The sequence below is a fragment of the Zingiber officinale genome, chromosome 9A, assembly GCF_018446385.1.
Source record: "Zingiber officinale cultivar Zhangliang chromosome 9A, Zo_v1.1, whole genome shotgun sequence".
Classification (NCBI taxonomy): Eukaryota; Viridiplantae; Streptophyta; class Magnoliopsida; order Zingiberales; family Zingiberaceae; genus Zingiber; species Zingiber officinale.
In genome coordinates, this window is record NC_056002.1 from 30,758,076 (window position 1) to 30,785,865 (window position 27,790).

At 36.9% G+C, this 27,790-nt stretch overlaps 2 protein-coding genes across 7 annotated transcripts; both read left to right on the forward strand.

The window, feature by feature from the left end:
• Positions 1-2,024: 2,024 nt before the first annotated feature.
• Positions 2,025-8,926, forward strand: LOC122020844. Its single transcript, XM_042578870.1, has 8 exons — positions 2,025-2,439; positions 6,617-6,764; positions 6,840-6,990; positions 7,368-7,493; positions 7,571-7,651; positions 7,753-7,945; positions 8,022-8,289; positions 8,381-8,926. Exons 1-8 carry the CDS (start codon positions 2,206-2,208, stop codon positions 8,620-8,622), a joined length of 1,443 nt encoding a protein of 480 aa, XP_042434804.1. The 5' UTR covers positions 2,025-2,205; the 3' UTR covers positions 8,623-8,926.
• A 2,581-nt stretch (positions 8,927-11,507) lies between these two features.
• On the forward strand, positions 11,508-27,680 carry LOC122021690 (histone acetyltransferase HAC1-like). Of its 6 annotated transcripts, XM_042579842.1 has the most exons (19): positions 11,508-11,902; positions 12,210-12,389; positions 12,479-12,769; positions 15,063-15,168; positions 15,412-15,715; positions 15,808-16,275; positions 16,896-17,191; positions 17,273-18,802; positions 19,440-19,736; positions 19,853-20,131; positions 22,346-22,474; positions 22,582-22,782; positions 22,885-23,027; positions 23,119-23,431; positions 24,411-24,550; positions 26,105-26,183; positions 26,307-26,699; positions 26,898-27,115; positions 27,213-27,680. In XM_042579842.1, exons 3-19 carry the CDS (start codon positions 12,600-12,602, stop codon positions 27,313-27,315), a joined length of 5,169 nt encoding a protein of 1,722 aa, XP_042435776.1. In that variant the 5' UTR covers positions 11,508-11,902; positions 12,210-12,389; positions 12,479-12,599; the 3' UTR covers positions 27,316-27,680. The 6 variants fall into 6 exon arrangements, with proteins under 6 accessions (XP_042435776.1, XP_042435774.1, XP_042435775.1 ...); XM_042579840.1 differs by having other exon boundaries at positions 16,896-18,802; XM_042579841.1 differs by having other exon boundaries at positions 15,856-16,275; positions 16,896-18,802.
• The last annotated feature ends 110 nt before the right edge of the window (positions 27,681-27,790 follow it).

The following is a 27,790-nucleotide window of genomic DNA, read 5'->3' on the forward strand; positions in this document are numbered from 1 at the left end:
TGCCGAAAAAATTACAGACTTCTACGATAAAGGGATGGATTGGAAATCGCAGACCGGCTATGAACTGGTTGCGAAAAACACAGATAGCTTCGCGCGGCGGTTTGTGTGGCCGAGATAAGTTTAAAATCAGAGAGGATGTCAAAATTGTCCATCAGAATATCGGCGTCACGCCGATCGAAGCGCGAATCCATGGTGGTATACCACGGGCCGAGGGCTGGGTCTTGAGGCTGAGAGGAACTGGCCATTGTCCGAACGGGTGAAACCACAAAAGGCGAGAAGAGGCAAATGATAGAAAGAAGAAGACGACAAACAATACAGCAACCAGAGAGCGAGAACTCGGCAAAAAACACGAGGATAACAGAGAAGGGGTAAGGACCTTACAAAGAAGCTGAGGATCGAAAGGAGGAGGCTGGAGATCGCTGGAAACGGAAAAGCGGGATCGCCGGAAGTCTGAAACGCCAGAGGAAGCTGTGGAGCACGAGAAGGCATAGATGCGGCGAGGATGGGGAGAAGGAGAAGACTTTATAGGGTTGAGCCCGAGCGGCCTCCACCGTCGGATGCAGGTCACGGGAACCGAAGCATGCATCGGGTCGTCCATTTTAAACTGCATCGGTCTCGTCGCCCGCGACGCCGCCACCGTACGATGACGGCAGCAGCGCCACGTGGCATTCGGCCACTGGAGTGCATTTAATGAGCGCCTTCATGAGGCACAGAGCGCATGCCCGGCCTTAATGTCGAAGATTGATGCAAATTTCGAAGAGATCTGAGAAATGTTGGCGTTGACTAAGGTCATAACTACCCCCGTGGGGGTCGAGTGGAGGATAGTTTCACAGAGACGCCGCTCAGCGTGACTGGCGGTCCAGTCAGTCAGACTAATCGCCTCCTTCGACTAGACTTGAAGGGGAGGCAAGTGATCCGACAGTAAGGACGGGGGACCCCCTTTGTGGGGAGCTAATGACACGTGAAGGTCAGAAGTCAAAAGGGTCAGCATGAGGCCCATCCGATCGAAGAAGGATCGGGTCAACCGGCCGAACGGGTCCAGGCGGAACCAAAGACAACCCGACGGGGAGTCGGGTTTCCGACGCTCATGGTGAACAGGGTCGCCGGGCCGAGCAGATAGCCCGCTCGGCCGAGGCGTAAAGCATCAATGCTGTGAAGGAACAGTCTCAGCCGAGTACCCGGTCGAACCGACACCTACACCCGGTCGGACCGATGCCTGCCGAGCGGATGGACGCTCGGCTCGGGGAAAAAGAAGACAAGGACAAGGGGACATTGGGCAACATCTTCTGACAACATGCATGTTCGACGACCAAGCCATACATAGAATCCTACGACAGAAGGTTCTGTTGTCCCATTAGAGAGGTGCTCGGACTGTAGCAGTATGGTGTAAGACATGCTCCTCTGGTAAGCCCATACTAAGGTATGATAAAAGACACGTGTACACCTCGGTAGGTGTGCATAAGCCTCCTCACAGCTCTATATAAGAGCCCTCAGAGTTCGCCGGAGGTACACGCTCTCTTATCTTTGGAGCCACTTCATCATTTTCCTCTTGCCTGACTTGAGCGTCGGAGGGTCGTCGCCGGTAACCCCTTCCCGGCTCGACTTCCTTACAGGTTCGCTGGAGATCCATACGACCGGTTAGAGATCCACATCATCATCTGGAAGAGTGTCACATGTTCAGCGCCCATCAACTCAGCGTTCAGACAGGATCATAGTTATTAAAATTGCTTTAAGTATTTTCGAGTGCGACTTATTATTAAAGAAATGATTGGAATTAATCATTCTCTTTTAACTCGCCAGTCTATCCTCACAAATTGCCAATGCTCCTAAGGAGGGATTAGAGATTAAATTTTATTTTAAAAAATAAAATAAAATAAAGGTATTATGGGAAAGAAAATAAGAAAAGGTGAATTCTAAAATGAGTATTTTTCTTGGAAAACTTTTACAGCGTTTATTAAATTGCGTTTTTTTTTGTTTTTTTTTGCCAAATTACATTCGCAATTTGGGGGAAAAAAACTTCATGCTTTTTATACAAATCTCTCTCTCTCCGTGCAGTGTATCGCGTAGTCGTAGTTGAGCTCCGCTGAACCCTAGCCCTAACTTTCGCTCTCGCTCTCGCTCTCGCTCTCGCTCCCGTGAATTCACCATCTCTCGGCGTTTACCCTTCGCCCTCGCCCCCGGTTCCGGAGTCTGTGGCGGCGTGCTATGGTGATAGAGAACCACCTGAAGAAGTCGCCGTTGAGGATTCGGCTCCGGGTGACAGCGAGGAAGAAAGGTTGGAAGTTGCTCGCAGGAGAGGGATCGGACCAGAAGCGAAAGCGGCAGGAGTGTCTCAACACAGTGAGGAAGCTCCAGCGACGGGAGATCGGGGGGTTCCCCCAGCTGTCCCGTGGCAGCGCCGCCGTCACGCCCGAGAAGTTCCGGAACATCCAGCTCCAGGTTTGAATTTCTCGTACCCATTTCGGTCGGGTGGATTTTTCTTTTCTTTCTATTGCTTTGTCTTTCGGTGCTGTATTGGTCGACCGAGTTTGTAAAAATTTAGACATTTTAAAATTTTATGTTGATTATGATTTCGAACAAATAAACTATGTCACTGGGTGGATTTCTTCATTTATGCCAAGACCTTTGATGTTGGTGGAGTTGTGGAAGTGAACAGAATCTGAAGGGTTGCTTCTAATAGAAAATTGGAAGCTAATTTCCTGGTTTAGCAAAACACTTGTGATTGAAAACGAACATAAGTTTCCAACTATTTGCGTTCTATAAAACACTGAAAATCAGAAGAAGGAAAAAAAATGAAAGCTATCATAAGTGTGCAAGGGAAGGGGATTACTAGCATAAATCCATATTCATCATGCTGGAGTCCATTCGAGAGGAAAGTAATGGTCTACTAATACCCTGGAATCCGCCAAGAGAAAACACAATTGAGGAGAAAAACAATTCTTTTGTTAAATTTTTCACCTTTCCTCCTTTGGGGCTTACTACCAATATACACTCAAGTAATAATGAACTAGTCATAAAAAATTAAGGGGAAATAAGTAAAACTAATTGCAGCATTCAAGATGCAGAAAAAAAATCAGTCTCCATGCCAGATTGGGTCTCTATGGTTTGAATTGGCACTGACTTATATTCAGGGGTAGGGTTGAGCGTTGGTCAGATTCCAAGTCAAGTGTGGGGTCAGGCATTGTCATTGGGCTGAGCAATTTACATCATGTTTGTTTAACTATTGCAATTCTATGATGGTGTTGGTCTGGCACTTGAGTATTTCAATTGGGGTTCGAGAATTCATGTTGTTTCCGTCTGGAATCATTTATTATTTTTCATAATTTCAGGTAGATCTGTATGATGCTCAGGAAATTTCAGAGTCCACGTATCTTACAAATAAATTAGTTCTTCCTTCCTTATGTGCATGTTTACTAGTCTCTTCACATGCATATTTGGTAGTCTTGGATACGTTCTCTATGATTAAGATTGCATGTCATTTGGTGTAATTAGAGAAAACATTGTCAAACAAGCTGGTTTCAAATGCATCCTAATCCAATTCCATCATTAGCATGGAGGAGAGTTGCACAGACATCCAATTGACTTTTCTTGGATGTTGAGATGCACTTGAGCATTGCACAAACCTATTTCAACAGTAATGTTATCCAAAATCAAGAAATTTCCAGATAGTAATACTACCGTAGAGGGCAGTAATTATGGAAAATTTTCACTATAATTCAACTGAAAGTCAACAAATTAATGCCCAACTGAAATAATATTTTGAAGTCATAAAAGATACACCAGGTTGCTAACACCATCAAAAGGAGACTATCTCCAAACAAAGTAAAATCTTTGCAATGTTAAGTTTGAAAGCATTTGATGTGTGAGGATCACAATGAATTAGGCACTTATGAAGGAGACATATATTTCTTGGTTCTTTTGAACATATCACTTTGCCTTAATTATTATTATTATTTAAAAAATTTACTATATGTCGAAGTATTCTCTGAAACTGAAGCTCAAAGTATTTAAACCCAGGATATTCTATTTGTGGTAGTAGAAGATGGAATATTATGCTTTGAATAAAAGTAGTGGCTATAGCTTTATTGCTAAGTTTGAAGTCTTGTTAAAGGAGTTTGTTTGAAGTATTTAAACCCCGTCTTTTTTGAGTTATTACAGCATGAAGTATTCTCCTAAACCAAAGTTTCAAGTATTTTAACCCAGGCTTTTCTATTTGTGGTAGTGGAAGCTGGACTACTATGCTGGAGTAAGAATAGTTGCTATTTCATAGAAATAGCTTTGTTTCATTCGTGGTAGTGGAAGTTGGACTACTATGCTGGAGTAAAAATAGTAGCTTCTTCATAGAAATAACTTCACTGCTAAGTTAAAGTCTTGTTAAAGGAGTACTTGCTGCAAGGGCTGCTAGTCCTTACATAAACAATTTTGAGTAAATTATATGCTCACCAGTTGTAGTTTACTGTATCTCATGCGCCTCACAATTTTTCCCTCTCGACTTTTGTCTAATATGAATTATAACATATATATTATGTAATATTTTTTTTGACTCAATATGCTTAATAAGATCATTGATAATAATATTAATAAGTTAGACGAGGTAATATGTATTTCAATTTATATAATAATCGACTAGAGTAGAGTTTGTTTCCTTTTGTTTTTTTGTTAATATGGGTACACAGAAACATAGTTTTACATATAGCTATGTGCCGCTTGACTGGCGGACCAATACTTAATATCTTAAATTAGGCTCCAATGGGTCCGACTTGTACGGGCAAAACATATCTTCCCATAGATTGACGCGCATTGCTACACAAATTGAGATGCGGAGGTGAGGTGCAAGGCTTCGCACGATTGCAACTTCTCTAAGTCTAATCACACTAGGCCTCATCGATGAGACTCGAGGGCAAGCCTCCGTGTTGTTCTTTTGCTTCTACAAGGTGAGGTTTCATATGAGGCTAGGCGCAATGCTTTCATGACTACCTTTAGTACTGGCAATGTGAGGGGAAATATGAGCTTTTAGGATTGCTTGTTACATTGGCAACACATGATGAGTCCTCTTTTTAAGCCGCAACCTTCTCCTCTTCTTCTTCATCTTCTATAATAGATAGGGCCCAAAATGGGTCAATCTCGGTTCTTCATTGCAGCCCCTTCCTCTGACTCCTTGATGCTTCCAACACTACATTTTACAAGATTTCAAAAAGAGCTTGTAGGCAGTACACCGTGTAGCAATGTATATGCAATATGCCGGTTATGGAGACATATTGTACTAGAATATTAAAAGATATTTATATTGATACCAAGTGGATTTATTTCTTGCAAAATTATTATTTAATTGAAAGTTACAAGCTGCTAAATTTGGAGTTTTAAGCCAATTTTGTTTGACTACATATGTAGATTGTATATGTTATATGTAGTCACCACGCGGTCCCCTTCAAAATTCGGCTAGGTGGTCACTTATGCTGCTCAAATGTAATTTTTTTAAAAACCATGTCTACATGCCCCATACGGCATTGACGAATCGTTTCGTTTTGGGACTAAAAATCAAACTCTAGATTGAAACCCTATTTGAAACGATATTTCAAACCTTGCATGGAATACCATAATCTATGCGTGTACATGTTGTTCCCTCTTAGAACTCACATATCATGATGCACTAAAATGGAGATTTTGATAAAAGATGGGAGATACATGAAACTTCATTGTAGAGAATGTAAATATAATTTATTGGTGAATTTAGTCAATGCATGAATTGGTTATTGGAAAAAAAAAAGTAAGCAAAAGGAGGTGGATATATTTTATAAGACGCTGCATGTTGGTTTGGCGTCACACGGAAAGTTGTGGACTACTGAGAGGGTGCTTAAAAAGTTGGATGAATGAACTACTATTGATTTTCTTTAGTATTTTGAATAATTTGTTCAGGCTTGCCAACTTAATCGGGGCCTTAATCGGTAAGTTTTCTTATGTGAGGGAGTTGTACTTTATATAAGAGAAAATTTAGTCTTAGGTTGGGTAGGTGTTTTGATTGGCAAGAACTGCCTGATGATGGCTATTGATTGGAGGCCTTAAAGCCTTGTGACCTCGCTGAGGACATGAATTCTCAAGTTGGAAAGAATGCAAAAGTCCAGTTTAGTTCTACCTAGTCATATGCCTATGCTTTAGATAAAATTAGTTATTTTTTATCATTTTGTTTCCTAATTCTACAAATTTGATCCAAAGCTGATGTTTTATTTAGCTGATTTGGTGAATATTGCATGGTGTTCAATCTTAACTATTTTAAGACATCATTAAACAAATTAAAATATGATGCAAAACTACCTTTGTTACTATCTTATGAGATAAATATTAATTATATGTTGGATAGCCAATGTGAAAGGAGCACACTTTTTTTATTTGTGTAGGATTAAACAACATTCTGGAGTTATCTATCTGGTGAACAAACAGTACTGTTCGATAGTCTTCATTATTTGGCACATTGACTTCTATTTGCTGCCTCTATCACATTGAATGAGAGTGTACATACACTGATAGCTATTCTTAGATTTTATCACTTGCATTGTGCAGCTAATCTCCTTGCAATATTTCAGAATTTATCTTATGATTTCTCTTTTGGGTATAACAGGAAGAGTTTGACACATACGACCCTAATATCCACTGGTTTCTGAAACTGCAATTTCTGAAGAAGAGGTCCAAGATTATTGAGATTGTCGCAGCAAATGATCTTATATTTGCTCTTGCTCAATCGGGTCTTTGTGCTGCTTTTAGTAGAAGTAAATCTTCCACTCAGACTTAATAGCTGGTTCTTCTTTTGCATTGTGATTGACTTTTGTTTCTTCTTGTTGCAGCAACAAACAAACGGATATGCTTCTTGAACATAAGCCCTGATGAAGTCATCAGGAGCTTATTTTATAATAAGAACAATGAATCTCTCATCACCGTGTCAGTTTATGCATCAGATCATTTCAGTTCTTTGAAATGCAGGACAACTCCAATTGAGTAAGCAACTCTTTCTCATGTGAATCCACGGGCAATGAGAATTTCTGCACATGAATAAATCTTCGGCATCTCTTTACTTTAGTTGAGAGCAAACATACACATTATATAGAAATGAATATAAATTGGCTTTTATTTATTGTTTATGATCACAAATCATACCAGCCAACAAGTTTATGAATATGTTTTCCTTGACGAATAACATAATCTGTTTCCTTGTGTTGCTCTGGCAAGTTAACCACAATTTATGTGCCTAATTGTGATTCACGACCTGTATTCTTATCCATTCAAATTGATGTCTCTATTAGAATCTGTCAAATTTGCTATTTGAATGTGATTTCTCTTGAGAAAATGATGTCAGTGTCGAATAAACTTTGCAGATACATTAGGAGAAACCAGTTGGATGCCGGGTATCCTCTTTTTGAAACTGAATCCTTAAAATGGCCAGGATTTGTTGAATTCGATGATGTAAATGGCAAAGTGCTAACCTATTCAGCCCAGGATGGGTAAGCTTCCACATTTTTGGTATAACATCATTGTAAATTTATGTAGGAGCATACTTCTGAGTCTCATATGTTTTCAGCATTTACAAGGTTTTCGACCTAAAAAACTACTCCTTTCTCTACTCTATCTGCGACAAGGAGATCCAGGAAATTAAAATAAGGTCTCAAGCTCTTGCACTAAAATTAATATCTATAAAAATGTTTTCGAGATCGCCATTTTCCTATTTTGCTATTTTGTCTCCTAATATATCAGTTCTGGCAGCCCTGGCATCATGTTGTTAATTTACCAAAGAACTCTGAGCCATGTACCACTGACAATACTCTCAATCGAAGATGGCAAAGTCTTGAAATCTTTTAATCACTTGCTGCACCGCAACAAAAAGGTTGACTTCATTGAACAGTTCAATGAAAAACTTTTGGTCAAGCAAGAAAATGAGAACCTACAGATTCTCGATGTAAACTGCTAAATCTTTTCCTTGTTCGTTCAGATTTGTTCGTTCATCTTTTAACACCTTGAAGATATGAAAGCAGGTGAGGAATACCGAACTTGTTGAAGTTAGCAGGAATGAGTTCATGACCCCTTCCGCATTCATTTTCCTCTATGAGAATCATCTTTTCTTGACGTTCAGAGACAGGACGGTGTCAGTATGGAATTTCTGCGGGGAGCTAGTTACTTCGTTCGAAGATCATCAACTGTGGCATCTTGATTGTAACACCAACAACATTTACATTACCAGTGATCAGAACCTGATAATCTCTTACTGCAAATCTGAAGATGGGTGTGACGACAAGGAAGGAGGTATCATGCTCGATCCGTTCAACTTATGAAGTACTGCTTCCTATCCGATTGTCTGATAATATGATCTTTGTCTTGTGCCAATTTCAAACAGCACTTCCTATTGGCTCCATCAATATGAGCAACATTCTCACTGGGAAATGCATAGCTAAAATATGTCCGCTTGATCCCACACTCCAGGTCGCTTCTAGAAAGCGTAGAGATGACAACCGTTCTACCATCAGAAGCACCATCAGGGAGTCTCTGGAAGATGTCACTGCCCTCTTTTACGACGAGGAACGGAACGAGATCTACACCGGCAACAAGCAAGGTTTGATCCATGTCTGGTCTAACTAGATAGAATTACCCTGTCTATGCCTGTTTATAGTGTGGGTCTGCTCGATGGAGACCTACCTGCATGTCTGTGTTCTATCGTAGTTGTAATAGTATTGTATCGTTCGAGATAGGCTTAATATCTCTCTGAAATGGCGCCCCTAAGCAAAAATAATATACTTGCGGTTTTAGGCTAGCGTAATTTGTATTCTGTATATCTCCCGAATTTATTAGCAAAATTCTTTCTGTCGTGATAGATCTGTTTAAAGACTCGAGATTATACTTTTTGTATAGACTAAAACTTCCATACAATGGTTGCCATTTTCTACTTGCTCCAGATGATACTTTGGTAATCTTTAGGGTCTGTTCAACAAGTTGGATAGAAGTATTGTGGTCAGTCTGCGGCCATGAGCTTGTCATGAACTTTTTGAGAGTTTGCTATTGAGCCCGTTGAGAGGTACCAAGAGTTGTTTTATTCGATTTTGGGTAGATTAAAAATTAATATATATATATATATATATATATATATAGAGGATTGATGTCGTGGCGCCCGCACAGTGTGCGACTGTACGCGCGCACACGATTGGCGCCACAGTGTGCGATTGTACGCGCGCACACGATATCAATCGGATTTTTTTTTTTTTTGACTTTTTTAATATTTTAAATTAAAAAAATTAATTAAAAAATAAACATTTTCTTATATAAATCTCTAATACATTAATATATCCCTTTAACCTATTACAATACTCAATAAATACTTAAATTTATTTTATTTTAATTTCTTTTTTAAACTAAACACTATAATCTAATTGGAAAATTTGAACCCCATAGGTAAAATTTAAAAAAAAATTAGTTTTGATATTATAACTCAAAATCTGAACTCTAGATGTAAAAATCTAAAAAAAATAATTTTAATACTATAACCCAAAACCTGAACCCTAGAGGTAAAATCTAAAAAAAAAAATAACTTTTATATTATAATCCAATGCTTGAACCCTAAATAATTTTGATATTATAACCCAAAGCCTGAACCCTAGAGGTAAAATATTAAAAAAATAATTTTGATACTGTAACATAAAATCTAAACCCTAGAAATAAATTTTTTAAAAAATATTTTAATTTTTTTTTAATTCAAAAATTAATTATAAAAAAAATAACAAAACACATACAATTTGAATTAAAAAAATAATATTTCTATATATAAGTAGCTACGTTAAGATATTCTCTTAACATATTATAATACTCCATAAATATTTAAATTTATTTCATTTTAATTTTTTTTAACTAAATATTATAATTCAATTGAAAAATCTAAACCCTAGAGATAAAATCTTAAAAAAAAATTAACTGAAAAATTATATCCCAATTAGGATGCCTGACCCCTACTAATAAAATCTTAAAAAATATATTTTATTTATTTTTTTAATCAAAATTAATATATTTTAGTTATTTTTTTAATCAAAATTAAAAAAAAAAAAATTATGATATACTGCAGTGCACAGTTCCATACTGTGCACAGTATATCAAAATTATATATATATATATATATATATATATATATATATATATAATTTTGAAAAATTTTATCATCCTAAAATACATATTGAATATTACCCTTCTTCTCCTCATCTCCGCCTCCGATTCACACCGCTGGCCTCCGGCATTGGTGCCGCCCTCCCCAAGAATTCCTTCATTAATGGTGCTGCCCTTCCGTTCTTGTCTACCGCCAATCCTTCACCGCCCTGCAATCCCCACTACCCCTGGCTCGGCGTCATCATCATCCTCCGCCTCTCTGACATGACCCTCTCTGTCTCCTTCAACGCTGGCGCTCTCTTCGCCTTGCCTGTCCTTCGCTCGTTCAGCTTCGTCAACAACTCCCTCTCCAGTGCCCCTCCCCTTCGACCTCAATCTCCTTCATGCCCTCAAGACAATTCTCATGCCCAGCAACAGGTTCTCCGGCCCCAATCACCATCGACTGCTTCCGCGGCTCAAGAAGTTCTGGCTCAATGGCAACAACTTCATTGGCACCATCAACGACTCGCTCTCCGACATTTCTCCACCTCGAGGACAATCATTTCTCCGGTGAGCTCCCACATCTCACCTTGCCGGCGTTGTCCTCCTTCAGCGTCTCCAACAACGTCTCCGTTGTCCTCCAATAGTAGCTACGTGTGATAATTACTATAAGTTTATAATAATTATGATTCATAGCTATTATAATACAAAATTGACTCTATGGTTAGAACTGCTGACTCACTTCGTTCCACATTCACAAATTGACTATTTATACGCGATAACACAAGCAAGCGAAACGAAAGAAAAGCAAAACCACATGACTGTTTAGATTGAACACATGTAGCTTTTCTCTGTTCCTGCCTTTTTCTCCTTCTACCGCTCTTTTCATTTTATTTTTTTTTATGAAAGTTTTCTAGCCGTCGTCGGGATAAAAGTTTCATAACGAACGATTCCGCAGTCCAACGTATGAAGAAAAATAAAATAATTTTCATAACCCAACACTCTAATTAATTTATAGATGCCTCATCGCTACACTGTAGTTGGGGTGTCACTCTTATTAGTGTTGTTGAAAAATTTTATAATTTTATATTTTATAAGTTTATACCTTGGTTGGCTAGCTCATAAGGATTGTTCATTACCTTGCTAAATTTGAGGTTTTCCTTGACCAACTCATCTTCAAAAAAATAATAAATATACAGTATATTATGTAGTTAATTTATATACTCATCTATATAAATATTTTTAATTCTTTTAATTTTTTTATTTAAAAAATCTTATAAAACGTGGTTAGTTAAAATATCTTATATATTTGTTTATTTTTTTTTTAAAAAAATTATAATTGACATTATTAATAATTTAACATTTTCAAATTTCTTTAGTAATTTTTGATCGGGCCAAATTGGTCGAGCCGAGTCGTATCGATTCACCGCGATTCCGTTCGGTTCATGGATTCCGTTGCGTGTGACGTGATGGATTCGGAAATGAACGTCGACGAAATCTAAATCGAAGGATCTGCAGCTTCGGCGGCTCCCAAATCCATCGCAAGCGGCGTTCTTGGAGCAGCGGCGAGTGAAATCGCGAGGCGAACTTCTTAAAATTCGTTCGACGGCCGACGCATCGATCCTGCAATTGGCGGCAGCGAGCGGGGAAGCGAGATCAAGGACGGGAGGAGGCTGACGGCGGGAAGAAGGAAGTTCAGGGGTGAGATTGGATTGGCCGATGGGTTCGTAACGCTGAAACAAGACCTAAAGTTGCACTATTTACCAATCGGGATGCCGGTCTAGCCGTATAGGTTAGTTACTTTGCTGATTCTCTTTTATCGATGTCTCTTTTTATCGGTTGTGGAATTTGGTCGGCCTTTGGCACATTAGGGCTTTGTCTGTTGCTCTCTTTATATTGTCGGGCACAATATGAACTTGATTACTTGGTTTGATTGTTTTGTTCTTTGAATGTAAATTATAACTTTGAGCAGTTTGTTCATTGCAAATCGAACGAAGAGGCCAATGTGATTCCATCCGATTATTTCCCCCTATTTTTCTGTATTATTGCACGACTTCTGGTAACTATATTCATCTTACTCCTGTTGTTCTTGACTGCAGATTTTCAAAGAGTTCTGATTGGTTCCCAAATAAAGCAGCACTTTTATTTTTTCCTTTTTTTCTTTTCAATTTGACAAGCTCCAAATGGACTAATTGCACTGAATTTAAGATGAGGGGAGCAGAGCAAGGAGGTTTTTTGGTCGCATCCGTTTTGTTATCATTATTATCTCATATTCATAGGTGATTATTCTACTCAATTTCTTTAAGAGGCTTTACTTATGTTTTCTATGAACGATGGTAAGTTATTATGCTCTTCAAATTTGTTGTAGGCCCTTTTACTGTTCCACATGATCTAACGCCAGTTTCTGATTGGCATCACTCTGTTACTTACTGGGATTTCAAGCAATAAGTCTAGACAGTAATCATAAATTTGCATGTGGATAGAAGGCTATGAAATCCAATGCTCATATATCTGGACAGGCGGCTTCTCAAACTAGCTTGCAAATGCCCGGTCTGCCCCAGCAGATCAACAATTCAATGGCATCTCAAATGCAGAATCTTGATCCTCGAAAGGTGGATTCTGAATTTCTGCAACTCCGTATAAGAATGCAGGAAAAAATGTAAGCTATTCGTCCTATATCTTGAAATACTTTATTATTAGTCCAGCTTGACTAACCTGGCAACTAATGCAATGAATGTACTTACACATGTTCACGTTCAAATTGCAAGTAATTATAATTCTACTATCGGTTTATTAAACTCTAGAATTTGAATTATAATGAAGTGGGACATCAGCATATTGGCACACAATCTCTTGCTTAAAGCATAGGTAGAGTTCTTAAAGTTCTACCTGTACTTACCTAAAGACTCATGATCTACTACTTCTGGAGTGGACATTTCCACAAGTCACGACATTTCAGCTGAGCTATGGGCATTTTGGGCGAATCATCTCTGGTTGGAGGCAACTGGCTCTTGCACACAAATAAGCATGTGCAGGCATATCTAAATGATTGCAACTTGACTATATCAATTTTTGTCCAACAATATCAAAAGGCACTAGTACATGCAACTCAAGGTTGCAACTCAAATCACTTAAGGATTGTCAAGACCACTACATTCCATTGTCACCTAGTTGAGCATCCGATAAGAACTTCTAGGTGAGCATTTTCAAGGCGCTCACAGTGGCAAAAAGGCATATGTTCCAACTTACAACTATCTGGCAGTTGATGCATGAATTTATCCGCCAGTGAACTCAATTTAAGGCTATTTTGCTATATTATTAGTAATGTTCAAGTTTTGCCTAGACGTTCATTCCTTGCAAATTAGAACTAAAACTACCTCTATAAAATGTTCATTTTCAACTACCTCCCATGTCAGTTGAGTGACTATCTTTGCTACTATAACAATGCCAAAGTAGGCAATAAGTTTTATGCTTCTTTGTTTCTTAAAATAGATGGTTTTTTAGAATTGATAATGTAGAACATGGACAGTGAGCAACATAATAATCACCGTCTTCCTTGTTTTTCTCTTTCTCGCTCTTCCTTTTTTAGCACACCTTTTATCAGTTTCTTTGCCCTCTTTATTTTCTTCGCCAAATTTCCTTACCTTCATTCAGGAAGCTGATGTTGCAATGCTTTAGCATATTTTCCTCTAATTTTTTCCTTCTTAATTAGCACATAGGTTGTGGCAATACAAATAAAATAAAACTAACATGCCAAAAAGTAAAGGTTTAACATATCTAATGTTTATTTTTCACTATTTTTTTTGTTGATCTTGGTAGTGAAAGAGCCATAGTATGCTTATACCAAGGTTTAAAATTTCGACCTGTGCCGAGGTTTCGGTCTTGGATCGGAACGATATGATTTCGGTATCGTGTCATGCCGTGCCGATATAGTTTCGGTATTTTTTTAAATATAAAATATATGAATTAAAAACTAAACTATTTAACATAAATATTTAAAAAATAAACAATATAAAAATAATCTTTTAAGAAAGGAAAAGATATGAAAATAGATAAATAAAAAATTTATTATAATTTTTAAATTAAAATAAATGAAATATAAAATTAATTAGATAATTTTATTAGGGTTTAATAAAACCTCTTAAGATTATCTCCATCATAGCTAGGAGTTGATTAAAATAATTAACCTAAGTTTAATTAAAAAAATTCTGAAATCCGACACCTCTCGCGAGCCCGCACGACTTTGGCACTACCGCGGGGTGGCGCGACCCCTCAGCCATGGCCACGAGGATTGCGTGACTCCTTCGGGGTGACCGCGTTGGTCGTGCGACCCCTCTACAACGACTGCAAGGTCACACAATGCCTCCGCGGCGGCAGCGGAAGGATTATGCGACCCCTCTGCTGCTGTTGTGGGGTCGAGTGACCCATCCGTTGCGACCACGGGGTTGCAACACATCGCAGCTATCGCGGGTCTGGTGCCGAGGTCGTGCCGGTGCCGGTCGCCGAGTGGAACGAGATGTTTCGTCCGTTTCGACCGTCTCGGCACGACACTTTAAACCATGGCTTATACTAATAAATTCTCTTGGATTAGTCATCATTGTCTTTTTAAAGTAACCTTACTCTATAATGTGAGGACAAAGGGATGCAATTTTGTTATCTCAATCGAACAGAGCAAGATTGCCTTGACTAGCACATAGCATGTTAGGCAATGCTAAATGGTTACGACTTTCTTCAACAGTAGTTTCCTTACAAAATGTTATCATTATGCAAGGATGTGGGAATCTTGAAATGAAAAAACTGTTTATAGTTAATGTAGGATGGATGTTCATGACTTGCATTATTATATTAAATTATTAATGTTAGGAATATTTATACAAATTTCATTTAGATAATCAAATTTTTGCTATTATCAAAAGTTGTGACTAGTTTTAGAAATATTTCACTTGTTGCAGTCACAATATTCTTCAAAGAAGAAGCCAGTCTAATGACTGGCTGCATAAGTTACCAGAAATAGTCAAACGCTTGGAAGAATGTATGTTCAGAGATACTGGAACAAAGGTATCATTTCTACTTTACGAAGATATTAATTTTCTTGACAGTTTCAATTTATCTCAATATCTTGAAGTCCAAATCCATGGTATTTTTAAGTATAGTAGGTCTATCACAGGCCTCTTTGTTGACTTTAATGCTAAAGGTTCTCTCTTTCTCTCCTTTTTTTTTTTATTTTATTCGGTATAGTCATCATTTTCTTTCCTATGCTAACCCTTACAAGTTTTGCAATACGCATTGAGCTTTGGCCAGGATGAGTATTTGACTTTGTATACGGAGTCGGATGAAAATCGCTTTTTTGCCGTTATAAGGAGTATTTTTAACAGCAAACAACGTGCATCACAGCAAGTTAGATCTTCTTCTACCCCTGGCATGATGATTCCAATGCCTAGGATACAGCAAAATAGAAATGTACAATCAATAATATCTGGTTCAGTTGAGAAGCCCAAAATTAGTAGTTCAAGTGTTGAATGTTCTCCAGCAACAAGTGTGGGAAATTTGCAACCAACTGGGAATGGTCTGACTGATGTCAATTCCTCATTTCATTTGGCTAATGGTAATTCAGTCTGCATATTCCATCTTTTTTATTTGCCGTTTGCCTCTCTTTGGTTTCATATGTACAGGGATGAGACTTTTTCTTCTGTGCAGTTTCCAATTGCCATCCGAGACAAGGTACTGACTTTCCTCTTGGTTCAGGTGTAAGAAATATAATGAATTCAAACTCCACTGGCATGCCAAGGCAATCTAGTCAGATGATTCCAACACCAGGATATGTAGATCCACAGGCTGTATCTTTAGTCTCAGAATCTTCTAATGCAATTAATCTTTCCAGGTGTGATTCTACAATACCTTCGGAATTACAACAGACAAGGAATGTTGGAAACCCAAGCAACCACTTATTACATAGTTTAGGAGGGCAGATTGATTCTGGTATCAGGTCAAATAATCTGCAGAAGACTTTACTGCATAGCATGTCAAATGGAGTCATAAATAGTGGTCTGGATTCAGTTGGGAGTAACATGCAATTTAACAGGTCTACTAATTTAGAGGGATTGATAAAGACTGGGCCTATGCAACAGCACTTTGATCAGCAAATACACCAATCTAGAATGCCAGGTAATGCTATCAGTATGAGAATCTGTTATCCTGAGTTTTCCATTTTCCAGATACCTTTTGATTTTTTATGCTGTCTTCGTACTAGTAATCAGATTGTACATATCCAGGATCTAATCGTTTATGTGACATTGTATTTGTCTGTGGATCAAGTGGTGGAATGCTATGGTGGTTTTTAGACTTAATTTATGCATGTGTGCTTAAACAATATCCCATTTTTGTTCATAACATGTTTTTTATGTTATCTCCTTGTTAGTAATCTTAGAGTCCAACAATCAATCAGGAAATTGAGTACCTGATTTTTTAATGCAGTTATATATTTACCTATGAATACTGGAAAAAGCAAACAATATTATTAAATTTTCTGTCAATTTCTTGATACATAGTAAATGCAAAAATAAATTTTAATGTCATTATTGTTAACCTTGGAGGTACTACGTGGAGGAGATTCTATGTTCAACTGAGCACTATGTTAAACTGAATCTACCTGTATCTTGGGTCAACAGACTGGCAGTTATTTTACTTTCTTATGCGTATGCAACAATCTTCATGCAAATTTGCGGCACCTATTTTGTTTCTGGAAGTGTACCTTATAAATTGTAATACTGTTGTAATGTATGCAGTGCCATTGTCTGAGCAAATGTTGTCTAGTGGAGTCAATGTTTATGCTATGAAAGTAACTGATATATCAGGATCTGATAATGATCATGGCCATGGTTCATCTGTATTATCTGCTATGAATAATCTCAACAGTGGTAGTTTGCAAACAAGAGTGGGAACAAATCCAAGCTTGCTACACCATCAAACAAATTTAAATCCACAGTACACACAAATAAGGCCTCACACAATTGATCCTTCACAAAAATTTAATCTAAATGCATCACAATTGACAAATGAGGTATTGCAATCACAATCACAGGTGCAGCAATCTCAGCAACAAGTTAGTTCATCTTATCCTCAGTTCTTTCAAAACCAAACTAAACTGCTATTGTTACAACAGCAACAGCAGCAGCAAAGTCAACAAAACCAAATATCGTTACCACCTGACACACTGAGACAGACTTCAGGAACTTCTTTAGATGGGCAAATGCCAGGGCATGAACTTATGACCCCTTCTAGGGAATTGCATTCACAAGTTTCCCAGCAGATCCAAGCATCAGAATCACAATCTAATTTTTTTGATGTCCATTCTAGAGCACAATTTGTCAACCCGCTATCTGGGTCTGAAGATTTTCTTGTTCAGATTCCACAGGGTTCACAACAATCATTGCACCCAAATGTTTTGGTTGATAATTTTCAAAGGTGTATCAACAATCAGTCTAGTGAATCCCAAACAAGGGACCAATTTCAACTTCAACCTTCACGAGGGGTACAAGTGCTGAATAAGCTTTCAAGTGGAGAGCCTTCGGAATTTCATCAGAAAATCACAGTTAAAAATGAAGTTCAGCAACCTCACATGTCCCTTCAGGGATGTAATGCCAGCGCTGCTACAATGATGCCCCATTTTTCTAGCAGATTAGCTCCTGGCCTGGAGGAATCTGTAGGTAAATCGAATTATCTGAAGCAAATTAGGTGGTTGTTGTTTTTGCACCATGCTCGGCGTTGCCCTTCTCCAAAGGGTCAATGCCCAGAAGTTAATTGCTTAAGAGTACAAGAGTTAATAACTCACATACGCTGCTGCGATAGTGACTCATGTGAGTATGCCCGCTGTAAGCCTAGTAGGGTCCTTCATCATTTTCATTATTGCCAAGCAGCTAATTGCCCTGTATGTGTGCCGGTTCGTAGCCTTATGGCATCTTGTAGAATACCTGCTCGTGCTTTATCTGATGCTGGTTCAGAGAGTCAGGCTGTTGCCTCCAATACTACAAGCAAGGGAAGAGATGCTAATGAAATCACTGGTGATATGGAGTCTAGGTTCACAACGATGCAACTTACCTGTGCTTTAGCTGATGTTGTACCAGGAAGCCAGATGGATGTTGACAATGGTAGGATCAAGAGAGATGGAGCGATTGCTGAACTGTCTGATGATAAGCTGGCTAAGTGCAGGAAAATTCAGCATGCATCTCTTCTTGTTACTAACAATGGATCATCTGCAGCCTTGCATTCTTCTAAGGACAATTCATATGGCTTCCAGGAAGCACAGTTTCAGAATTGCAAACAAACTGACATGGTCATATCCTTTAAATGTGAAACTTTTGATACAAAGACTGAACAATTCATTAGCACTGGACACGAAAAATTCACAACCAAAGGAAGTGGCATTGAACAAAACCAGATTAAAATAATTGATATGAAATCTAATGCTTCTAATCATGTTAAGTGTATTGTTAAGCAAGAAACCTTGATGGTTGAAGAGAAGATTGATCAGGCAAGAAATGATATCAAGCAGGAAAACTTTGAGAAGTCAACTGATCAGGCAACTGCAAGTAAATCAGGGAAGCCAAAGATAAAAGGTGTTTCCTTAACTGAGCTATTCACTCCAGAACAAATCAGGGACCATATTCATAGTCTGAGGCGATGGGATGGCCAGGTTAGCTGTTGAACAATCAAAATCTGTTGCTATCATCATAAAGTTTTATCAAATTACTTCCTCAAAATTATGATGATTAGTAGACTATATTTGTTTGGGCTTTCAGAAACTATAATGTTGTTTTCTCCATCATGTATCTTTGACATATTTTACATAGCACAATATGATATGCTTGTTTGGGTTTGGATTCAAAGTTTTTTTTAGCTCAGGCTATCTTGAGAAAAGAATGCAAAAAAGCAAAAGGAATTTGTACAAATTAGTAAAATAATCTCTGGATATTCTGTTCTTGTTTTTTTGCACTTATAAAATTTCTTTATTAGGAGAGGACTTGATTAGTTATGCATTATATCTTTCATGGTTATTGTTGGATCTTCACATTGCTTGTGTTATAGACATTACTTTGTAGAAATAAACACTAGGCTAGTTGTCTTTCCAATCACATTTCTATTTCTCGTTGGTGGTATCAGGCTGCTTGGAAGCATTTTTAGCTGCTAAATTTCTTGTGTTGCTTACCTACTATATTCTTTCTGTGTGATAAATAATGCCAGAGTATGAAAGCTATTAGAAACATTTCTACCGCATTATTTATTTATTTATTTGCAATTTTCTCTCATATCTTCAAAATTGGCTGTCACAGAGTAAGGCTAAAGCTGAAAAGAATCAAGCAATGGGACACTCAATGAATGAGAATTCGTGTCAACTTTGTGCAGTGGAAAAGCTTACATTTGATCCAACTCCACTATATTGTTCAATATGTGGTGCAAGGATAAAGCGGAATGCTATGTACTACACAGTTGGAACTGGTGAAACCCGTCACTACTTTTGCATCCCATGCTATAATGAGGCTCGTAGTGATACTATAGCAGTTGAAGGCTCTACACTTCTCAAGGCAAAGCTTGAAAAGAAGAAAAATGACGAGGAAACAGAAGAATGGGTAAAATCTTGAGACCGTAGAAGATCTTGATTTTCTTATTTTTCTTTCAAAATATGTATTTTGTTCTTCCTTTTATCTTTTTGTGATTATGCTTTATCTCCTGATGTTTCATGTAGTGGGTACAATGTGATAAATGTGAAGCTTGGCAACATCAAATATGCTCTCTCTTTAATGGCCGAAGAAATGAGAGAGGCCAAGCTGAATATACTTGCCCAAATTGTTATGTAAAGGAGATAGAAAATGGTGAACGCAAACCTTTACCCCAGAGTGCTGTTCTCGGTGCAAAAGATCTTCCAACAACAATCCTCAGTGATCACATAGAACAACGACTCTTCAAGCGACTCAAGCAAGAGAGAATGGACAGAGCTAGACTGCTTGGCAAAAACATAGAGGAGGTTATTCCGATGACTAATTCCCTACTCTTATCTTTTTTATTTTTTTCTAAAACTCCTTCCGTATCTGGGTCTTATGCTTGGCAGTTATGACTCCGAATACAGTCACATGTTAATTAACCTGATCTTCCCATCAATTGATAGACTACCATCTTATTTGAATAATTCTTTTATCAAATTAATAGTTATATCAAGAAGGTTCATGTGGCTATTGATATACATGTCTTAAGACTCCATGCATTTAACTGAACATATTTTGGATAAGGGTGGCTTATTTTTTGTTGTTTAGTAGTAGAAGAAAGGTTTTGCTGAGTGGAAGTTGAAAAATATAAATTTCAGGAAAATTGCCTCCCCTTCAAAAAAGAATCATTTTTATCCTAGATCCACCATTCACTATTAGTAATTTTTGAATTGAAGTTAATTTCATTAGGTGCAATCAATTAAATTACTCACTCAAGTCAGTGATGATTTCATTATAATCATATAAATATTTGATTGTTACAAGCTAAAAATCTTATAAAAACAATAATAGTCTTCATCTAGCTGTATGTTCCCAATTATTTGGGGTCATCTACACGAATCTTGTCCATTGAGGTTTATGCAAATCTATGTTATTAGTAATATTCCAATCAATTAAATCACACTAAATTTTTATTTGGTTTGCCTTACTCCTTCACTCTAACAGATTCAATTCTTCCTAACTATATGTCTTATTGTTCTCCTTTAAGCATATTCATATACCAGCTACCATATTCTCATTTCATCATTTATTAGATATTTTTATTTTATCATTTCTAGTTAACGCAATGTCTTAGCATTATCATTTCTTTGTGCCTATTAGTTCTTAATAGTCCAAATACTTTGATCCACAACCCCTAGATAGTAGATACTACTTGGTGTAGGACAAGAAAATATTTATATGCATCATTTCTCAATCTCATAGGATTTCTTTTCTCAGTTAGCAATCTTATGAGACAAACAAGAAATATGAAAGGGAATTCTAAACTATTTATTGAATCAATGGAAGCATGGGTTGAGATCCTTCCCCGGGACCCCGCATGACGGGAGCTTGGTGCACCGGGCTGTCCTTTTTTTTTTTTAATGGAAGCATGGGTTGAAGGCCCTTATATAGGCTGCACATTCTACAATGAGTTATTTTTACTAAAACTCATACTGACTAGGCTCGATTTTTTCAGAAATAGTAAAAGTAAAATATGGGTTGTTCTTATTAAAATTCATATTAACTAGGTTAGGTGTGATGGAAATAGTATAACTAAAATATTTTTTTTTTTTGTATTTTAGACCAAAGTAAAAAACTATTAGCTCTAATAACTTGTTTTTACTAAAAATGTACAAAGTAAGATAGATGTACTAGAATGATAGTTTGAAATTTTGTACCATGCTGAGCGAAACGGTCTAAATGTATTGTTCCGGTAAATACCGAAATACTATTGTTCCAGTAAAAAATTGAAACTCCGGCATGCCTCGAGATTTTAAAACTTGACTGAAATAGTAAAATTTAAATTAAATAAAATTGCATTTTAGGACAAACCAAATTCAAAATAAAATATAATTTAGACCTTTAACCACACATTGGATTGGGGTATTATTTTAAAATGACCTATTTTTATTTGCATCATCTATCTTAACATTTCAATTTTCAATCGCTGCTCAACTGTAGCTCTGAAAGGAAGGAATGAGTAATTTACTTTTTATTTTGTTTTTATTGCTTACATTAAGTATTTGATTGTGCCACAATCTATACAATTATTACTCTTTTGGTCCCACGTTTGGGATGATTCTGCTCTAATTTTTACTTATACTGACGTACAACTTGACACGTTGATTATGCGGACTTGGTGTGATGGAGGAGAGGAAAGAAGAGGATGAATGGGAAGGAGACGAAGAAGAAAAAGCAATAGAAGAAGATGAAGAGGCAATGCTTATGTTTTTTATATTATCGACCTATTTGCTTGTGTGTGAAGCCTAAGGAACAACTTAAGTTTATATGCTTGGTTAGAATTTGTCATTCCTAAGTTGAATTTGATGATATGTTTATTAGCGTGAGCTGGGGGAACTATCTGTTTGTATACCTTTTAGTAAGTGTAATCACAACATTCTCTAAATTTGTTTGCCTTTTATAGTTAGTTCTCTTTTACAACAATTCCTATTTTAAATTCTTTACCTGAAAAAATACAAATATGTGGCAAATCCTAGGTCCCGGGTGCAGAAGGACTTGTAGTTAGAGTTGTCTCATCAGTTGACAAAAAGCTGGAAGTGAAGCGACGGTTTTTAGAGATATTTCAAGAAGAAAATTATCCAAAGGAATTTCCTTATAAATCCAAGGTATGTTCAATATTTTAAATATTTCAAATGATCTTTACACCTATCATCAGCATAAGTTCAAATATCATGATAACTTGTAGAGTTGTGCTCACATAGATTTTGTACAGGCTGTACTGTTGTTCCAGAAGATTGAAGGCGTAGAAGTTTGCCTCTTTGCCACGTATGTTCAAGAATTTGGTTCAGAATGTTCCTTCCCCAACCAGCGGAGAGTATATCTTTCATATCTAGACTCAGTGAAATATTTCAGACCTGATACGATATCAGTGACGGGAGAGGCTTTGCGCACTGTTGTTTATCATGAAATTTTGGTATTATATTCTAATTGTTTTAATGATTTTCCTACAACTTTTTCTTATAATTAAATGTATTTGATTATGCAATTATTGAAACCTCTCCTCTTCTTGCATCAGATAGGATATCTTGAGTATTGTAAGAAACGTGGTTTTACCAGTTGCTATATTTGGGCTTGCCCTCCTCTTAAGGGTGAAGACTATATCCTTTATTGCCACCCTGAGATTCAGAAGACTCCAAAATCTGACAAACTACGTGAATGGTATGGTTTAAAGCTTTGTAATAAAATATTATGTTTCCAATATTGTATTGTTTGAGATAATCTTAATGCATCATTGACTATGTCTTCTCAGGTATCTAGCAATGCTTCGGAAAGCTACCCAGGAGAATGTGGTTGCTGATGTCACTAATTTATATGATCATTTCTTTGTAAATACTGGGGAGTGCAAGACTAAGGTTACAGCAGCTCGTCTACCTTATTTTGATGGAGACTACTGGCCTGGTGCAGCAGAGGATATGATCAATCAACTTTGTCTAGAAGATGATAGTAGGAAGCAACAAAAGAAAGGGAAAACTAAAAGTACCATATCAAAAAGGGCTTTGAAAGCTGCTGGTCATATTGACCTTTCTGGCAATGCTTCCAAGGATGCTTTGCTGATGCAAAAGGTATTATGCTTCTCTTATTTGCTAGTTGCCTATCATTTTAGGTAGTGGCACTTGTTTCTTCAATGCGTGGTACTTGTTTCTTCAAAGTATACCCTTTAGGTAATGGTACTTGTTTCTTCAAAGCATACTTTCTAAAGGTCATATATGATTAAACATCAAGGAAACTTGTATGGTCCAGTTGCAAAGTAGATAAATTACTAATCTTGTCCCGACTGCTGAATCTCTTAATGGCGACTTGTCAATATAGCCAAAAATGTGCAGAGATAAAAGCACTCATTTGCCAGCAGCAATACTAACCTATATGACTATAGTTCAAATACATTATTCAAGGCAAGAATACTTGTTTTTCAGGTATATTGATGAAAAAAGTAATACAAAGTTTATCATTTATATTAGTTGAGTTTGTCTGAGAGTCGCATTGACTTTAAGTTTTCCAGTATATTTTTAAAGCACTTGGTAACTTTTATATTTGTTAATTTGCTAGAGAGATCTACATGTATGTCAAATGCTTCAATCAGAATTTTAGAAGAGTATGTCTGGAAAAAGCAATAATGTCTCTGTTTCTCTGTCACATATGGAGTTCTTATTTACTTATTGCTTGCTTGTTTCTGATGCTCCAGGTTTTTTGCTTGTGTTTAATCTCAATATCTCCATAATGCATATTGAATTTTGATATTTATACTGATGTTTATGATGGTGATTTGCAATAGACCAATGTCTGGTATAATTAGGTGGCAAAAATTTTACTGCAGCAAATTGACTTCCGTATCACTCAATTTGAGATTTATTTATCAGATACATGCCATATACCCATGTCAATGCTTTATACCTTACTTCTTCATACCCTAGATTAATTATTAGAATGTGGTGGGACTTTGTTTTTTTAACTTTTCATCTCTGTCACAGATAACTTGCATTTCTTTTGAAAAACTAAATATTGTTGTGAATATCCTATTTATTCCTTCTCTTTCTCACGCAGCTTGGTGAAACCATATATCCTATGAAGGAAGACTTTATCATGGTTCATTTGCAGCATGCTTGTACGCATTGCTGTGAACTGATGGTATCTGGGACACGCTGGGTATGCAATCAATGTAAAAATTTTCAACTATGTGCTAAGTAAGTGCCATCTTTGAAGCATCATTTACTTGTTTCCTTGGTATATTAATCAAAGGTATACCTGACATATTATTTTTGCTGCAAATGCTTACTTTTCAACTTTTTGTAATGAACTGATATAATTTCAATGTTGTCAAAGAGTGACCAATTTAGACCTCATGTACACCTTGGAGTAACCAATTTATATGCTACTGAAACTCTGAAAGGCTTGAATCTTCTAAAGGCTTCTGTAGGAGATTGCTACATTTTTGTGGTTTGTTATTTTAGTACCAAAAGAGTCATCATAGTACCGAAAGATAACTCTTATGTGTCAACAATTACATGAGTTTACATACAATGTAAAACCTGAATTGTTACACCTTAAGTTGCTCTTATTGGAAACATAACCAAATTTTTATAAGAGACCCACAAAACTCTTCAAACCATTGTTTTATGAAACTGTATGTGGCTGATGCTGCCATATCAATGTGCCCACCTATGCATTCAGCAGTCACATATTGTTTTAATTTTATTTTGCAATGTATACCTAGCTAATATATTAGTTTGATCCAAATTAAATAGATAGTTTGAAATAACTAGACGTGAAGAAGATAAGCAATCTGTTTATTTTTCATTTAATCATAGCACAAAGAACCCAAAAACCAAGAATGAAAGAGATTCATTGGTTGATGTAATTTGATTATATGATGGATATCTTATAGGAGGATACATTTTGATCATTCTTAACATTAAATTTAGTTCTAAAAGCTTCGAGAGCAAATGAATCTAAACTCATAGTTTATAATAGAACTTAGTGAAAGAGCATGTAATGTGATCGTTATAAGTAATTCAATGATGGTAATCCTTCACAACTACAATTATTGTTGGTTATATCTCTTCAACTCATTTGTACAATAAATCCTGTTTCCCTATTGAATGTAGGCACTTTGCCTTTATTATTCCATGTCTTTGGTCAGGCATAAAATACATATTAATTAATTGTTCAAAAAAAAATTCTTGATATGAATAGAAAAGTCTAAAATATTTTTTTAAACATAATTGCATATACATGCACCTAGGAGGTCGCATACAACGCTTGTACTATGGATGTCTCTATCACATGTCACTTGCAAACACTTTTTAATTCTTTTCTTTAAATATTATCAAGTAGTTATATGCTGCAAAGCAATATAGAAGCTTTAGGTTGCAAATGGACTCAGATGCTTGATCAATTATCTTTGGCTTGAAAATTCAAATTTCTCATGAAAAAATATGTCCAATCTCAAAATAGAGCAACAGATGCTGTTATGGCTTTTGATTACTTGAATATTGCTCAATCAAGGCTGTCTAATTAAGGTGGTTTTTACTCGATCAAGGCTGTCCAATATGGTTTTGATGGGAGCGTACAAGTCTTACAAATCAATATTTATATCTAGTCTATTAGTATTTCAGGCTAATAGCTTGTACATGATTTACGTTGTTTATCTTGTTAAATTGTCTTATATGATTCAGTGATTTTTATGTAATTCGATGTTTCTGTAAATCCTTCAATTGACTATATGGATTTGAATTTAGGTGCAATGGATTGGAACAGAGATTTGATGAAAGGGAAAGACATCCAAAAACTTCTCAAGACAAGCATGTGCTTTGTCCAGTGAGTTGTTCTTCCTGTGTACTTTTTACTGCATTCGGTATGTTCTTGTGCATGCTGATTTGGTGGTTTTGTTTGCTTATGCTTATTCCCGTGGTACTTATATTGCTAACATAATGTTTTCAGATTGAAATAAATGATGTAACGATGGATACGAAGGATGAAGATGAGATCTTGGAGAGTGAGTTTTTTGACACCAGACAGGCATTTTTGAGCCTTTGTCAAGGGAACCATTATCAATATGACACTCTTCGCCGAGCAAAGCATTCCTCAATGATGGTTTTGTATCACCTCCATAATCCAACTGCCCCAGCCTTTGTCATGACTTGTAATGTCTGCCAACATGACATCGAAACTGGGCAAGGCTGGCATTGTGAAACTTGTTCAGATTTTGATGTCTGCAATGGATGTTATCAGAAAGAAGGTGGCATTGATCATCCCCACAAGTTAACAAATCATCCATCGACAGCTGAGTGCGATGCACAAAACAAAGAAGCTCGACAAAACCGTGTTTTACAGGTAATCCTATATATATATATATTTATTTATTTCCATTCCCCTTTTATGTTTCCTTTTGCTATCATTCTCATAGATAAACTTGCCATTTTCTTCTTATTCGAGTTGAATAAGATGATCTTGCTTTGCTTTCTGTTGACAAATAACATGCATCAAATTATTTGCTATACTAATCTCATTTGCTTCTTTTATCTATTGCAGCTCAGGAAAATGTTAGATCTCTTGGTCCATGCCTCCCAGTGTCGGATCCCCCAGTGCCAATATCCTAACTGCCGTAAAGTTAAGAGCCTCTTCCGCCATGGAATACAGTGCAAAACACGGGCTTCAGGAGGTTGCCTCTTATGTAAAAGGATGTGGTATCTCCTCCAACTCCATTCCCGAGCATGTAACAAATCCGAGTGCAGCGTGCCGCGCTGCAGGTACCAAACATCTCTTCCTCTTTTACTGCCTTCAAACACTCCCTTTGCGGTTACTGCCTGGGTTAACTAGTGTCCTTTCTTTTCCAAACATTTCCAGAGATCTGAGAGAGCACTTGAGAAGACTACAGCAACAGTCTGAATCAAGACGAAGGGCTGCTGTCATGGAAATGATGCGACAGCGAGCTGCAGAAGTTTCCTGAAACTCCAGTTAACTGTAAATAGCCATTTTCACTTAGGAGATCAAGGGAAATCAAAGAAGCCGCAGATTGGATGCTGCCTTCACATCAACTAATTTATTCTTTAACCGAAACCCATCATGAAGGGGAACACTTTGATTTATCCTTCATAACCCCATTCCTTTGGTTGTAGGTGTAAGATAGCGGTCCCTAATTCACCCATTATTCATTTTTCTTCCCTTTATTTTACATATTTTAGGCTAGGGATTTTGAGAGGTGAAAGGGTGAAGCATTTTTTTGCCCTCATCTCCTTAGTTTTTGTTTCATTTGTATATGACAAAAGATTAACAAAAAAACCAATTCATTTTATTTGGATTGGCAGTTGCATAGATGTTCATTGGTTGGTTTGTTGTGTAGCCTCTTTAATTGTTTAGGATTAGAGATGAATCAAACCGGGTAATTGTGATGAGTCCACCTATATAAGTCAGGTTAGAGCATG

Bases quoted from the DNA above. Each gene is read 5' to 3' on its own strand.
- LOC122021690 (XM_042579840.1), top strand. From the start codon at position 12,600: ATGAAATCCAATGCTCATATATCTGGACAGGCGGCTTCTCAAACTAGC. The intron at 18,803-19,439 runs GTTAGCTGTTGA...TGGCTGTCACAG, and splicing joins TGAGGCGATGGGATGGCCAG to AGTAAGGCTAAAGCTGAAAA. The intron at 22,475-22,581 runs GTATGTTCAATA...GATTTTGTACAG, and splicing joins AATTTCCTTATAAATCCAAG to GCTGTACTGTTGTTCCAGAA.
- LOC122020844 (XM_042578870.1), top strand. From the start codon at position 2,206: ATGGTGATAGAGAACCACCTGAAGAAGTCGCCGTTGAGGATTCGGCTC. The intron at 2,440-6,616 runs GTTTGAATTTCT...TGGGTATAACAG, and splicing joins TCCGGAACATCCAGCTCCAG to GAAGAGTTTGACACATACGA. The intron at 6,765-6,839 runs GTAAATCTTCCA...TTCTTGTTGCAG, and splicing joins TTGTGCTGCTTTTAGTAGAA to CAACAAACAAACGGATATGC.